General features: G+C 42.0%; 1 protein-coding gene across 5 annotated transcripts in view; it reads right to left on the reverse strand.

Moving 5' to 3' along the window:
• Positions 1-14,231, reverse strand: part of fto (FTO alpha-ketoglutarate dependent dioxygenase) — a 494,305-nt gene that overhangs the window by 303,081 nt on the left and 176,993 nt on the right. For all 5 annotated transcript variants that reach the window (XM_070897991.1, XM_070897993.1, XM_070897992.1 and 2 more), the window contains one exon: positions 5,003-5,122. In XM_070897991.1, coding sequence (XP_070754092.1) covers positions 5,003-5,122 — 120 coding nt within the window. The remainder of the gene's footprint in view (positions 1-5,002; positions 5,123-14,231) is intronic.

Genomic DNA, 14,231 nt, shown 5'->3' on the forward strand with positions numbered 1-14,231 from the left:
CTCCTAATCTTGGGCTCAGAAAACAGGTAATGCTTGTTTTCTGAGTTTAGCAGTAGACTCTCTCTACTATCCTGTCCAATTTAAATATCCATCCCAAATCCTCTTTAAAAAGGATTTAAGATGTAGTCATTAAAAAGCTAGTCAAAAAATGGCAGCTAGAATACATAGTAAAATTTATTTGATATTTTTTCTTCAAACTATGCACAAAAATCATGAGACAACCCAAGAATGTATTTTTGAAGAAATGCAATTAGCTTTAGGGAATGAGGAATTGTTGACCAAATTTATTGGTACTTTATTTAAAATTATATTATGATACACTGAAATGTCGTTGAGATTGGCCAATAAAATTGGAAAAACTGTCTCATTAACTCAGGACTACTCCAGTAACATTTCTGCTCCATTTTCAGGATCAGACATGCTCCATTTTTGTAATTCGGCTACAGAATACTGTTGAAATTCTCCCTGATATTTGGCACTGCAGTTCATCAAATGCTGTTCCCTAAGATGTTATGTGACAGAAAATAGGTTTGCGTTCAGCAAAATGTCAAGAAAATTCAGAATTCAAAGGGTAAGTGAAAGACACCGTGTAGGACTGGTACTTGGCCATCACTTTCCCAGCATTCCATAGGAAATTGCTTCTCACTCCTGAAGGGACTTTGTGCAATTTAAAAAAAAAATTATTTCAATGCAAGAAACCAATTTCTCATGCATATATAAGATAGCGTGTGATTTGCCACAGTATAACCTGTTTTTTACCCAACCTTTTTATATCTTAATCCCTTTATTATCATAGAATTTGAAAATGCTTTCTATTCATTTCACCACCGCTAATCATGTTTTATGTCATAATACAATCTGTTTCAGGCAGTATATAGGTTAAAAGTGTCCCAACTATCCACAATTAATCGGAGTTTAACATAAATGTTTCTACCTATCCCTTTCATATCCAGCCAAGTCAAATCATGGTAGCAGCACGATTTCTCTTGACTCATTTTATTGCCAATATTTTTTACAGCCATCTTTTTCTAATTTCCTATTTTACCCTCTTAATTTCCCTCTTTTCATTTTTAAATATACATAAACTTGTTCAGCTACAGCTGCTTAATATTGTACGTGCTGGCTGGCAAAGACCAGCTGCCAGCATTGTACTGTTGGATATGATAATAAGAGGGCTTCACTCTGCAAAACTGACTTTACTGAAGTAACCTACGATACCGCACAAAAATTGTAAGGAGACTGCGACATGCGAAACAGGAGTGTGTAAATTTGATTGATGACGGTTTTAAAAATTCAGCAAATGTAGGTCAACAAAAGAGATGGTGAACTTTTAAACCTTTCCTGTAGCACAGAAAGAAGAAAAGCATGTAAAGCAGCATGTGGCTATCATACAGCAGCTCGCTGGATTAGCATAATGGCTTCTTCTAATGAATGTGTGCTTAAAAGCACCAAATGCTTGTGAAGGAGCCAAACCCAATATAGAGCGCTTCACGGGCACTGTACCTTTGCACAAATGTGCCACTTAAAGCCCCAGTGTCATCTCATTGGTTGTTTGAGGGCATGTTCACAATCCTCGCAGAACTATAAGGCAAACTAGCAAGTGTGGCAGCTAATGTGATAACACTGGCAGTCATTGTATCAACCCTGCTTAGACCCAAGAGTGTTCTTTTAAGAAGTGAGTCTCATTAGTGGTATATCTTTTAAAAAGTCAGAGAATTCTGGTTGACTCTATAATGCTTTTGCTTCTCTCTTACTCTTGCTTTTAAAAAAAAAATGTTTTTGTTTAAATTCTTATGATCTCACCAGAAGGCTTGGCATGGAGGAGGTATTCAGGCTGACAGTGTGAGGGAGCTGAATTAATAAACTGCAGGGACACTCATTGACCCTTTGTATCATTTCAATTAAACTCTCTCAACACTGTCAGGAACAGGGACACTTCCAACCAGTTCCTTTAATTATGTCGTCATCAGAAACTAATGCTCAAAGAATTTTTTTTTTAAAAGGCAGCTGAAATTTAAAAAAAAGTTCATGATGATTTTTTGATAGCTTTGATTTTTCAACAAGTAAAACAGATGGCGTGTATTTGGACCTTTAATCTTAGGGTGATGCAGTAAGATTTTTCAACAAGAATAATAAGCATCCTAATATGGAAACTCACCTAACGCAGAGTGCACTATACATCCTACATGCTCATATGGCTGCTATTGTATATCCACTAAACATCTCTGGTAACAAAGCATTGCACAGTTTTCTCTTCCGCCTTTCCTATGTGTCATCCAATTTTGCAGGAAAAAAAAATTGTTTGCACCAATTAGCCATTGGAATGGGAATCTAACTACCTTTAGAATCAGTTTTACAAAGCCCAAGCGAAGACCTGCTAATAAACTCTTGATGTTGGGAAAATTACTGTGGAAAGACTTGTAAAAGAAATGTGATTTTATTTTTATGTCTATGACAGTAATACTAAATTAGTGGTGAAAAAATGATACTGTTTAAATGATTTAAAATGAGTGCTTTAGGGCAAATTATAGTGTGTGCAAGGCTCCACATTTTGTTTATGCAAAGCAAACCAGAATTTTAGCAATCACAAAGCAAATGTGTAGAAATATAAATTAAAATATCACCATCATACTCCTGTCTGTTTGCACAGGATTGCTGCAGATAATCTTTTATGCATTAAATGTAAACTTTTCAAACTTAAAGTTAAGAAAACATTAACCTGCTTTGACACATTGAGCATTTTTATTGTTGGAGGTGCGTGAATGTTGCCCTCTAATTCCCCTCACATTCCTCCCCTGCTCTGGTCCCAATGGCCGACACACCTTCTGTAGCTGCGATGACAGACAGGCTACATGCTGCCAGGTCTTTGGTATTGCCGGTATTAAGCTGGCTGCAAGAATGCATGGCACATCAGCCTAGGGATGGCGCGCTCTCTGTCTCTCCCTCTGATTTATTTCCTCCCTCCTTCTGAAGAAGCTCTGTGCTTCTCCACGCAGTGCAACTGAGATCAGACAGTGGGGGGATTGAGGCTCTATCCCATCATTCTATCGTACCATGGTGCTCCAACCCGCGATGCCATCTCTACAAATCAGTTTTTTGACAGCATGGTGTGTGTATCAGAAAAATCAGAATGATTTACTTGCCAGCACATTGGAGAAAATATCAATAAAATATTTTGAAATTACATACAAGTTGCTTAAAAAATGTAAAACAAATTATGAATGTATCAGGATTCTCACTGAGGTACAATGATATACTCTGGCACACAGTACTGTATAGACACACGCATTGATGACAGTAACTACATAATTTGTTGAAGAACTTTCTCTTTAATCACTTTTTGAATATTGGCCTATTTTGTTTGAGTTTCAAATCTGAACAAGAAACTTGAATTGTTTTAAATCCTAATAATTAAATCTGCATTCCCAGTCTGACCTGAATAAGAGCCTTTTGAGACTTTTTGGAGCCAGAGTATCTGTTACGCATGTTAGTAGTTTCATATGAACCAACTGGACATATTTGTTATTAAGATTGAGCCAATATTTCCATCTATATCTCTACAACATTTTACTTTTATTAAAATCTACTCTGTCAGTCAAGTTAACTATTTGATTTATTGCACAAATTAGGTTCCCACTAAATGGGCGTCCATGTGCAAGTATGAGTAAGGCCATTTTCAAATGATAGGTCACAATCTCCTGTTGTTAAATGGTGTGAATTGCTTTCCTGGCATCTGCCTGCTGTGCTCCAGTGTACTGCTGGTGCAATAGTGCCCTCTGCTGTTTCAATTCTGCAACTACACTGGCCACTGCAGGTGACTTAAGAATGCAAAATGGCTGAGCCCAAGCCCCTCACTTGGCAAGACCATACTCCAGTCTCAGCCCATGGATACCAACGGAACAGGCTCTTTATTTACTGCCATTTGAGGATTTTTGAAAAAAAAGTAATTGCTACGTTAAGTTCTGACATAGAAAATAGAAACATAGAAAATAGGTGCAGGAGCAGGCCATTCAGCCCTTCTAGCCTGCACCGCCATTCAACGAGTTCATGGCTGAACATGAAACTTCAGTACCCACTTCCTGCCATCACGCCATACCCCTTGATCCCCCGAGTAGTAAGGACTTCATCTAACTCCCTTTTGAATATATTTAGTGAATTGGCCTCAACTACTTCCTGTGGTAGAGAATTCCACAGGTTCACCACTCTCTGGGTGAAGAAGTTTCTCCTTATCTCGGTCCTAAATGGCTTACCCCTTATCCTTAGACTGTGACCCCTGGTTCTGGACTTCCCCAACATTGGGAACATTCTTCCTGCATCTAACCTGTCTAACCCCGTCAGAATTTTAAACGTTTCTATGAGGTCCCCTCTCACTCTTCTGAACTCCAGTGAATACAAGCCCAGTTGATCCAGTCTTTCTTGATAGGTCAGTCCCACCATCCCGGGAATCAGTCTGGTGAATCTTCGCTGCACTCCCTCAATAGCAAGTATGTCCTTCCTCAAGTTAGGAGACCAAAACTGTACACAATACTCCAGGTGTGGCCTCACCAAGGCCCTGTACAACTGTAGCAACACCTCCCTGCCCCTGTACTCAAATCCCCTCGCTGACCAATGTGTTAGATGTATAAAAGCAGTGAACAATTAAATGAGAATCATAAATTGCCTTCATCTGAGATTTTTTATCCAAGTTCTTATGATTGTTGAAAAATATCATCCAAGGAGGTCTGTTGACATCACCCTGTCATGTGGCTCTGTCATAGCAATTGCAAAAATAAGGGCTCCTTAAGGACTTTATTGTTACATTTTGATACTTATCTCCATTTTCAATGTGTTTTTAGTTTTAACCATAGAAATAATACATAGCTGTCAGAGGCACCAGTCTAAACCACACACGACTTTTATTTTGAGTAAAAGTTATAGAAGAAGGAGCACATTTGTTAACAAGGCATCATTCACCATCCACATCTCAGTGTTGGATCCAGTGAGATAAAAATGCATTACATACCATTTGCTCCATCTCTCTCCAAGAATTTTCCAGCACAGCCATTGGTCCAAACCACCAGTCGCTCTCCTTTGCAGAACGTTTCCCTTGAAACCAGAATTGTCGCAACCACTCGAACTCCACCTGCATCAGGAAAGCATAGTTCCATTTCAAACACGAGATCTCCAACCACATGGACACTATTGTGGAAAGGTTGCATTCTTTTAAATGAAGCTGAATATTACCCATCAGCACTAATCAAAAGTGTATAGTACCACCAACATTAATCTCAATAACCTGCAACTCAATGTTCTAAATAACAAGACCTTAATATTAATACAAGTTGTTGTTGTTGTTAAGAAAAAGCTGAAAATACTGGAAATCTGAAATAATCAGGTCCATCAGCATCTGTAAAGAAAAAATACAGGTTAACATTCTGGGAGTAGACTCTTCAGGCAGTCTGAAAAAGAATCTATGCTTGAAATATAAACCAATTTTTTTAATTTTCACAGATTCTGACAACACATGTGCATTTCCAGCACTTTCTATTTTTAATTTAAGATCTTAAAACTGCTATCACTATCTGGAAGATCCAATCCTGTGGGTAAGTTATCTACTATTTTTGGTTGTTTTGTTAAAAATCTTGCCAGTGTAAGTCACACTTCCATATTTTGTAAGGAAAGGGTAACAAAGGGTATGGATTAAAGCTGGGTAAATGCAGTTGAGGTACAGATCAGCCATGATCGGATTGCATAGCGCAATGGGCTCGAGGGGCTGAATGGCCGACTCCTTTTCCTATGTTCCATACTTGTTATGGTTGCAGTTTTATTAGCAATGGCCCTCGTCTGTTCCAATTAATGACTGATTAAAACAACTAAAACAAATAAAATGTTCAGCTGTGGACAAGTGTTCCCTTGTACAGTGCATAAGTCAGATCCAGTCCTTGCAAGGTCCACAAATAGATGGGAAAATGCAACATATACACTCTATTTTATGGGTTTTTTCCCCACTATAGAAGAAACATCATGGTTTTGCTAATTAGGTGTCTCTGGAATAAATTAAAATATCTCACAAAATGATTTAATTTTGTCCATATGAGCATACGGTTACAAGTTTTGGAAAGAAACTAAAATATACTACTGTAGTTTGTGTATGGAGATTTAAAATTCTAACAAATGGAGCAGTTTGTAATAATCATTCACATATCATCTTGCAGAACTGTTTAGGGAAAATCATAAAGCAAATACTAAAGATGTTTTAGATATATAATTTTTGTGTGCTTTTAGCGAATATTATGGGCATCATCTCCTATATGGTTTGAACAGAGAATATTAGCACAATCAAAATAGTAGAGATTGGTTCTATTTTCTGAATAGCATCAGAACTAAAAAACATGGAAGTATGAAACTCTGTCTTGGAGCCACACGGTTCATCGCTGCATGTTGCACATACGGCCCCTGAATTTACTTTGTGCTGAATGTCCTGTGTTGTTTGAATGTGCATTGAGAATGGCTACAAATAAAGAAATGAAATGTGAAACTAGAAAATTATCCTTGTTATGCAGGTATGATCACAAATCTATTTCACATTGCAAGGAACTCTCATTAACCAGTATTTTATTAACCTTGAGTGATCAAATGAACAACGTTGCTGGGAGAAAAACTGCCATGGGCAGCACTTTGGGATTCACCCCAGATTTGCCTATGAGAAAAAAGGAAAACATTGACAAGTATGTTTGTGCTTCAAGGAATTAGAAGAGGGGAGGAAGAAAGTTTACAAACCTGAAATTTTTTATTCTACATTTGTATTTAACTTAGGGAAATTACTGCCTCTTAAAATGTGAACTATATTGCCCTGTTTTGCCCTGATTTCTCTGCAACCTACAATATAGTAAATACATGAGCTCATTGTCACACCACAGCTGATACACTAATGCTCCGAGCTATAGTTGTCACATTAGCAGAAAGTAATCAGAATTTAAAGATCGATCAATGAGGGGCCAACACACAGTCTAACATTGGCCTCCAGACCAGGAAACCCCAGCCTCTACTGACATCTGCAGCTGGGGATCTGCAGTCATCTGTTGGACGAAAGAGACAATGGATCAGAGGTCCCATGCCTTGTCACTTACTGCATCATGGAGATGCCTGCAAGCTCCACAGTCTCATTCTTTTGACTAACTGTGAAGAGTAGGAGCTAACGGGTTCTTCAGTTTAAAAAAAGAGAGGAATCAAAGACACAGAAGAAAACATAACAACCAGAGCTCCAAACAATTCTAAATAATGGGATGTTATTGCACTGGGATGGGAATCTCGCTGGCAAACTACGGCCTGAATGCTAACTACAAAATTAAAATATTTACTAGCGTTTTCTGTTTAACAGTGTTACGTTTGAGCCCTGAATATATAGTGTCTCTTTAGCGTCACTACTATAGATTGTGATAAATAATTATCAGTTCGTTTTGGAAAAACAATGACATTAAATCAACTGAATCTCTGAATGCAAGACTGCTCAAACAGCCTTCCCTGACCGAAACCCCAAAGAGATGATAAAAGAACTCCTCTACAGCTGCTGCTGTGGTTTTACAATGTAAAATATACAGGTAGTAACGAAAAAGAGCCAACACATCCCAACATTCCCTCCCTCAAGTGAGATGGTTGAAAATATCTACCTCTCTTTAACCAGAATGACTATCACAAACAAACTCATTGTTTTCAATGCAAAACAAAATTACTGTCGTCATTCGCCTCCACTGTAACCCAACTACCCGAAAGTAATGAGCATTTGATTTAAATATACAAAATTAGCCTGCCCCAAGCCAGGGTGACATTGTGGGTTAGCATAATGTCCTTTCACCTCTTTGGCTTGGCTTCAGATTCAGCCCTGATTGATGGAATGAAAGTGTTCTCTTGGCTGGTTGTAAGATTCTTATCTGAAATTAGATTTTTCCAGCAAGGTTTCAATTCCAGTGCAGTAACATCCCATTATTTAGTATTTGTTTGGAACTCTGGTCATAATGATTTCTTCTATGTCTTAATGCCCCTCTTTTCTGATGACTCCATTAGCCCCAATAGTCAACTGGAATAATGAGACTATGGCTCCTGCAGACATCTCCACACATGGGGCCCAAGTTTCCACATGATTTTAGCCTGATTTTTAGGAGCAACTGGTGGAAAACGGACTATCTTAGAAATCGCAATTCTCCACATTTATTTTGTGCAGTTCTAGTCAGTTAGAACAGTTTCACTTTGGAACAGAATTTTTTCTTCAAAAGGGGGCATGTCCGGCCACTGACGCCTGATTTGAAAGTTTCCACAGTGAAAACGTACTCCAAACTAACTTAGAATGGAGCAAGTGAAGATTTTTGTAGAACTGAAAAAACCTTGTCTACACATCAAAAAATCAGCCGCAGGTTACAAATTAGGCGTCCAGAACGAGGTGGGGGGGGGGGGGATTGGAGGGGGGGAAGGGAAGTCATTACATTCTATAATAAATCCTTATTTATACTTATACAAATATTATACAAATAAATGCAACCTGAATAAAAATTTATAAGCAAAGAAAAGATTAAATAAACCATCTTCCTATCTGTGTGAAAGTGCTTCAGCCAGGGAGAATGCTGCAGGAAGCCTCACAAGTTGAGGCAGCCGTTCGTTCCCGACGGCAGGGGGGGAGGCCGTCGGGAAATGACTGCCTCAACTTTCTGAGGCTTCCTGCAGCCTTCTCACTGCTGCAAGAAGCCTCAGTGCTGATGTGCTGATGGCAATGTGCTTTTATTAAAAAATGTTCAAAAATTAAACAGCTACAAAAATGGCTGAGTGCCAATGTTTCCTTCACACTGCGCGTGCGCGAACGCTCCAACGCACACGCGCAGGGTTGCCGGTAGGAAAAAAACTAATTTAAATGGTACCTGCCCCCTCCCACTTACAAAATCGGCGCGAGTGGTAGGCTCCGCCCCCCTGGGCACCGCGCCAAGCAGACATGGAGCTGCAGGGCGCTCGAGAATAGTGTGGTTTTTTTCCGGCGCGAAAAACGGCCGCCCAGCTCGGAGGGGCGCCCGTTTTTTATCGTGTGGAAACTTGGGGCCATGGTGTGGTAAGTGGTGACGCATGAAAACTCTAAGCACTAGTCCCTTCCTCCCAGAGATTACTGGAGACACCAAATGTCAGCAGCATCTGGGGTGTCCTGGAGGTCAATGTTATTCCTAACTTCTCGTGAGTGTGGGCCTACAGCGTAGAATTAACAATTTGCTTAGCAATTTCCGAAAAATGACTGGAAAAATGTCACACTGGTGAAGGATTGGATACATTTCTGAGGTTTTAGTTGAGGTAAAATAAAGTGAGTTTTACTCTGTATGCTATATCAGACTTGAGAGTGATTGATGCCTACATTAGGTGCCTGCAATGGGAATCCCTTATCTTAGTAAGTACAACAATTCACCCCCAAAAATTGCTTCTTCCAAGTGAATACTCTGTAAAGCTCCATATAAATCCAACAGGGTATGTCTTTATATCAGTGATCCACCCTCAGTTCTGAATATGCATCTCAGTCAATAATCAATTGAGATTTTCTACATTTTCTGTAATATTCCAGATTCCAGCATCCGCAGTATTTTGCTTTTGTATTAGATATTTTCCATAGCCTATTTTAAACTCCAGATTTAATTGTTAATGAATTCCAAATGAATTTGCTATAGAAAACTGAAGTGCACAGTTAACAGTGTCAATGCATTTGCTCTACTGGTTGGATTTCATTAAAGTCCTCCCAGTTTAAAATCAACTGCAAAGCAAATCCAGAATGATCAGATGATCCTGAATCTGACTCTAAAGGCTGTGCTTGCAAATGGATGCATCAGATGGGCAGTTTCGCATTGCCTGACACAGCGCAGGTTACAAAAATTTACAGGTCCCTGCTCCAGGCCCACCATATTTCACTGAGGATCTTTTAAAACTATTCCCTTTGAGGCCTGCTGGACCTTTTATTCAGTTGCATTGTTAAAATTCCTTCCACTTTAAAATCTTTATTGTGAAATGCATGACACTTCACTTAGACATAAAGAATATTTAAATAGTTTGAGACATTACCCCTTCTGTGGGCCCAAGTTTCGGCCTCAGTTGCTCCTGATTTTTTGGAGCAACTAGTGTAGAACGGAGTATCTTAGAAATTCAAATTCTCAGCATTTAGTTCGCTCCAGTTCAAGTCAGTTAGAACAGTTTCACTTTGGAACAGAATTTTTTTTCAAAAGGGGGCGTGTCCGGCCACTTACGCCTGTTTTCAAAGTTTCGGCAGTGAAAACTTACTCCAAACTAACTTAGAATGGAGTAAGTGAAGATTTTTGTACGCTCGAAAAAACCTTGTCTACACTTTAGAAAATCAGGCGTAAGTTACAAATCAGGCGTAAGGAATAGGGGGGGGGGGGGTTTAAAGGGAAGTTTACAAACATTAAACACTTCAGTTTTACAAATAAAGAATCATCATCAATAATAAATGATAAAAACATCAATAAATCAACCAATAAATCAATCAAAAAAAATTAATAAGAAATAATTTTTTTTTTTAAATCAATAAATAAAACATTTTCTACTTACCGACTGCAGCACCGGGAGCCCTCCAACAGCGTGCTGGAATGCCCCTCCAGTGTGTCTCTGTCAGTGTCTCTATCTCTCTGTCTGTCTGTGTGTCTCTCACTCTCTGTCTGTCAGTGTCTGTGTTTCTGACAGCGAGGGGGGGGGCAGGGTGAGGGGAGGGAGGGAGGTAGAGGGGGAAGGAGGGAAGGGGGAGGAGGGGGAGGGAGGGAAGGGGAGGGGAGAGAGAGGGAAGGGGGAGGGGGGGAGGGAAGGGGGAGGAGAAGGGGGGGGAAAGGAGAAGGGGAAGGAGAAGGGAGGGGAAAGGAGAAGGGGGGAAGGAGAAGGGGGGGAAGGAGAAGGGGGGGGGAGGAGAAGGGGGGGTGAAGGAGAAGGGTGGGGGGAGGAGGCTGAACGGGCCGGGCCCAAGACTTCGGGCAGGGCCCGGTCCCCAGCACCAGATTTACAGGTAGGTGGCGTTGGGTCGGGTCGGGTCCGGGGTCGGGAGCGCGGGTCGAGACGGGGGGAGCGCGGGTCGGGGTCGGGAGCACGGGTCAGGTCGGGTCGGGTCGGGTCCGGGGGAGGCGCGGTCGGGAGCACTGGTCGGGTCGGGGGGGGGGTGGGGGGGGGAGGGGAGGATGGAGGTCGGGTTGGTTCGGGTCGGGGGGGGAAGGGAGGGAGAGCGGGTCGGTTCGTGTGTCGGGGGCGGGGGGCGGGGGGAGGGAGGTCAGGTCGGGTGGTGGGGGGTAGCACGGGTAGGGTCCAGTCCGGGGATCGGATCGGGTCCGGTCCGAGGGCGGGGGGGTGTGGGGGGAAAGCGGGAGTCGGGTCGGTGTCGGAGTCGGGGGGCGGGAAGCGGGAGTCCAGTCGGGTCGGGAGGAAGCAGGAGCTGGCCGTGGGAGGAGCCTTATGCACGCAGCCCCAGTGAGGCCATTTGGCCAGTGCTAGGGGCTGCGTGCTTCGGGCCCCTCCCACACAGTTTTGGGCGCCTGGAGCCACTGCACTTGCGCGCCCACTGTAGCGCACATGTGCAGAGGTCCCGGCACTGTTTTCAGCGCAGGGACCTGGCTCCCCCTCCTACAGCTCCTGCTGCGCCGCGCCCGACTCCAGAGGACCAGCAGGGAGCCAGAGAATCTGGAAGTTTTTTTTAGGCACACTTTGTGGCGCGAAAAACGGGCGTCCAGGTCGGGGCTGCGCCGTTCTAGGCGCGGCCCGAACCTTGGGCCCTGTGTTTCTACCTAGGTCAGATTTCACTGCTCTTCGAACTACTATGCTCCCACAATGAAAGCTGCAGTAAGGTATTAATAGAAATGATAGGTAATATCCACAACGCTGCAGTACCTTGTGTGCACGATCCCTATTCCACAGTTCAGCAAGCAGTTCCACTGGGTTTATAATCCATTGTTTAAATAAAAATGAACAAATCAAAGAACCAAGGATCACTGCATATGTTGCGCAGTTAAACTGCTCCTGCAAAGAGCCTAATGCAGCTCGCAAGTATAAACAGATTTCAAACTGTTTGATATCTTACCTCAGAAATTCATTATTCTGTGCCAGATTATACTGCCCCTCCAACCACTGGGCTCCTGTAATGTTATTTTTCCTTGATTCTTTTTAAAAATGCACAATCTAGCAGAGTATTAAAGAACCACTGTTGTCCTAGACAGACATAGTGGCATATGTAAGGGCTCAAATTTGCCCAGGAGTTGCTCCGTTTTTTTTGGAGCAACTTGATTTTTCTGGAGTATGTTAAAATTCCCTGTTCTGTGCATTTAATTTGCGCTAGTATAAGTGAGTTAGTTAGGATTTTTTTTAGTTTAGTGTTTTTTTTCCAAAAGGGGGCATTACCAGCCACCTACGCCAGTTTTGGCCATTTAAGTCAGTTTGGACAGCTAATAGTTGCTCCAAACTAACTTAGGCCAGTGTATGTGGCCACTTGTGGCCGCACAGAAAACCCTTGCGGATAGTTAAGAAATCAGAGCAGGTAGGTACTTAATGACTTGACTAAAGAATGTGAATAGAATCAAACAGCTATACAGGACTGACAAACTTCGCAAAGTTAATTTACTATACAACAGAAGCATTCATGGAAGCTTAAACTACAAAAATAAAAGAAGTAAAGAACAAAACATATTTACATAATTTTATCAAAATATCAGAATCAAAAATAAGTACCACCTCCTGCTCATAGGAAAGTATTTTCATCAACAGGGTTAAGGAAAGTCTTGAGTAAGCTCATTAAAATTACTGACTACACAGTTATCACACCTTCCCCCCCCCCACCCAACCCTCCCCGCCCGCCATCAAAACTTTCCTCTCTCCTGCACCCCCGGATCAAAACTCTTCTCCTTCAACCCCCAATCAAAACTCTTTCCCCCCCCCCCCCACACCCACCGATCAAAAGTCTCCCTGCACCAATCTGTTTCTTCTAGCCCTCAGCGCGGGAAGGCAGCGGCCGGCCTGTGCAGCAGGCCACTCGGCCCAGGATAGGAGTGGGATGCGATGGGTCCCACTCTGCAGGCACACATCATCACAATCATGGGAGGAGCTACTGCGCATGCATGAACGCTCTACTGCGCATGCGGAGAGCTGCCGGCACTCTTTTAGGCGCAGGACCCTAGCTCCGCCCCCCAATGGACTCATCATGCCGCGCCAAGCCCCGGGAGAGTCGGCAGAGGGGCCAGAATCGCGGGACATCTTTTTGACGCTGTTTGGATCGCAGGAAGTCGGCGCATTTCACTTGAGTGCGGCAAAAAAATGGGAGGGCCAAGTTTGGGCCCTAATTGAGTGGGGCAGTCCAAAGTTGTCCATATTTTCTTTTAACAGAGCATTATCACTGTATTGGAGCAGAAATTGTGCCTGAAAATGGCTCACACATCAGTAATTGGTGCAAGCTCATGCTGTATAAGATACTGCGTATGCTATAGCAGAATTTTGTGATGTATTTTTACATTTGCTTAAAATTTATAATGTTAGCTGTGGCTCAGTTGGTAACACTCTTGCCTCTGAGTCAGAAAGTTGTGGGTTCAAATCCGACTTCAAGAACTTGAGCACAAAAAAAAGCTAGGCCGACACTCCAGTGCAGTGCCGAGAGAGTGCTGCACTGTCGAAGGTGCAGTCTTTCAGATAAAATGTTAAATCGAGTGGACGTAAAAGATCCCATGACACTATTTCTAAGAAGAGCAAGGGAGTTATCCCCAGTGTTCTGGCCAATATTTATCCCTTAATCAACATAACAAAAAACAGATTATCTGGTCATTATCATATTTCTGTTTGTGGGAGCTTGCTTGTGTGCAAATTCGCTGCCGCGTTTCCTACATTACAACAGTGACTACACTCCAAAAATAATTAATTGGCTGTAAAGTGCTTTGACACGTCCGGTGGTCATGAAAGGCACTATATAAATCCAAGTCTTTCTTTTTAATTAGCAATACAATATGATCTTGAGTATCAGCCTCATTGCAAACTCCTCTGTCTCCAGATCTGGTAAAGCGTGTCTCATAAGTCAACAGTGGTTCTTTAACACTGCTAAATTTTGCATTCAAAGAAAGAATCCGATATAAATAATATTACAGGAGCCCAGTGGTTGGAATAGCAGTACAATCTGGCACAGAATAATGAATTTCTGAGGTAAGACATCAAACTGTTTGAAATCTGTTTATACTTGAGAGCTGCATTAGGCTGTTTGC

This window comes from Pristiophorus japonicus, chromosome 13 (genome assembly GCF_044704955.1).
Source record: "Pristiophorus japonicus isolate sPriJap1 chromosome 13, sPriJap1.hap1, whole genome shotgun sequence".
Taxonomy (NCBI): Eukaryota; Metazoa; Chordata; class Chondrichthyes; family Pristiophoridae; genus Pristiophorus; species Pristiophorus japonicus.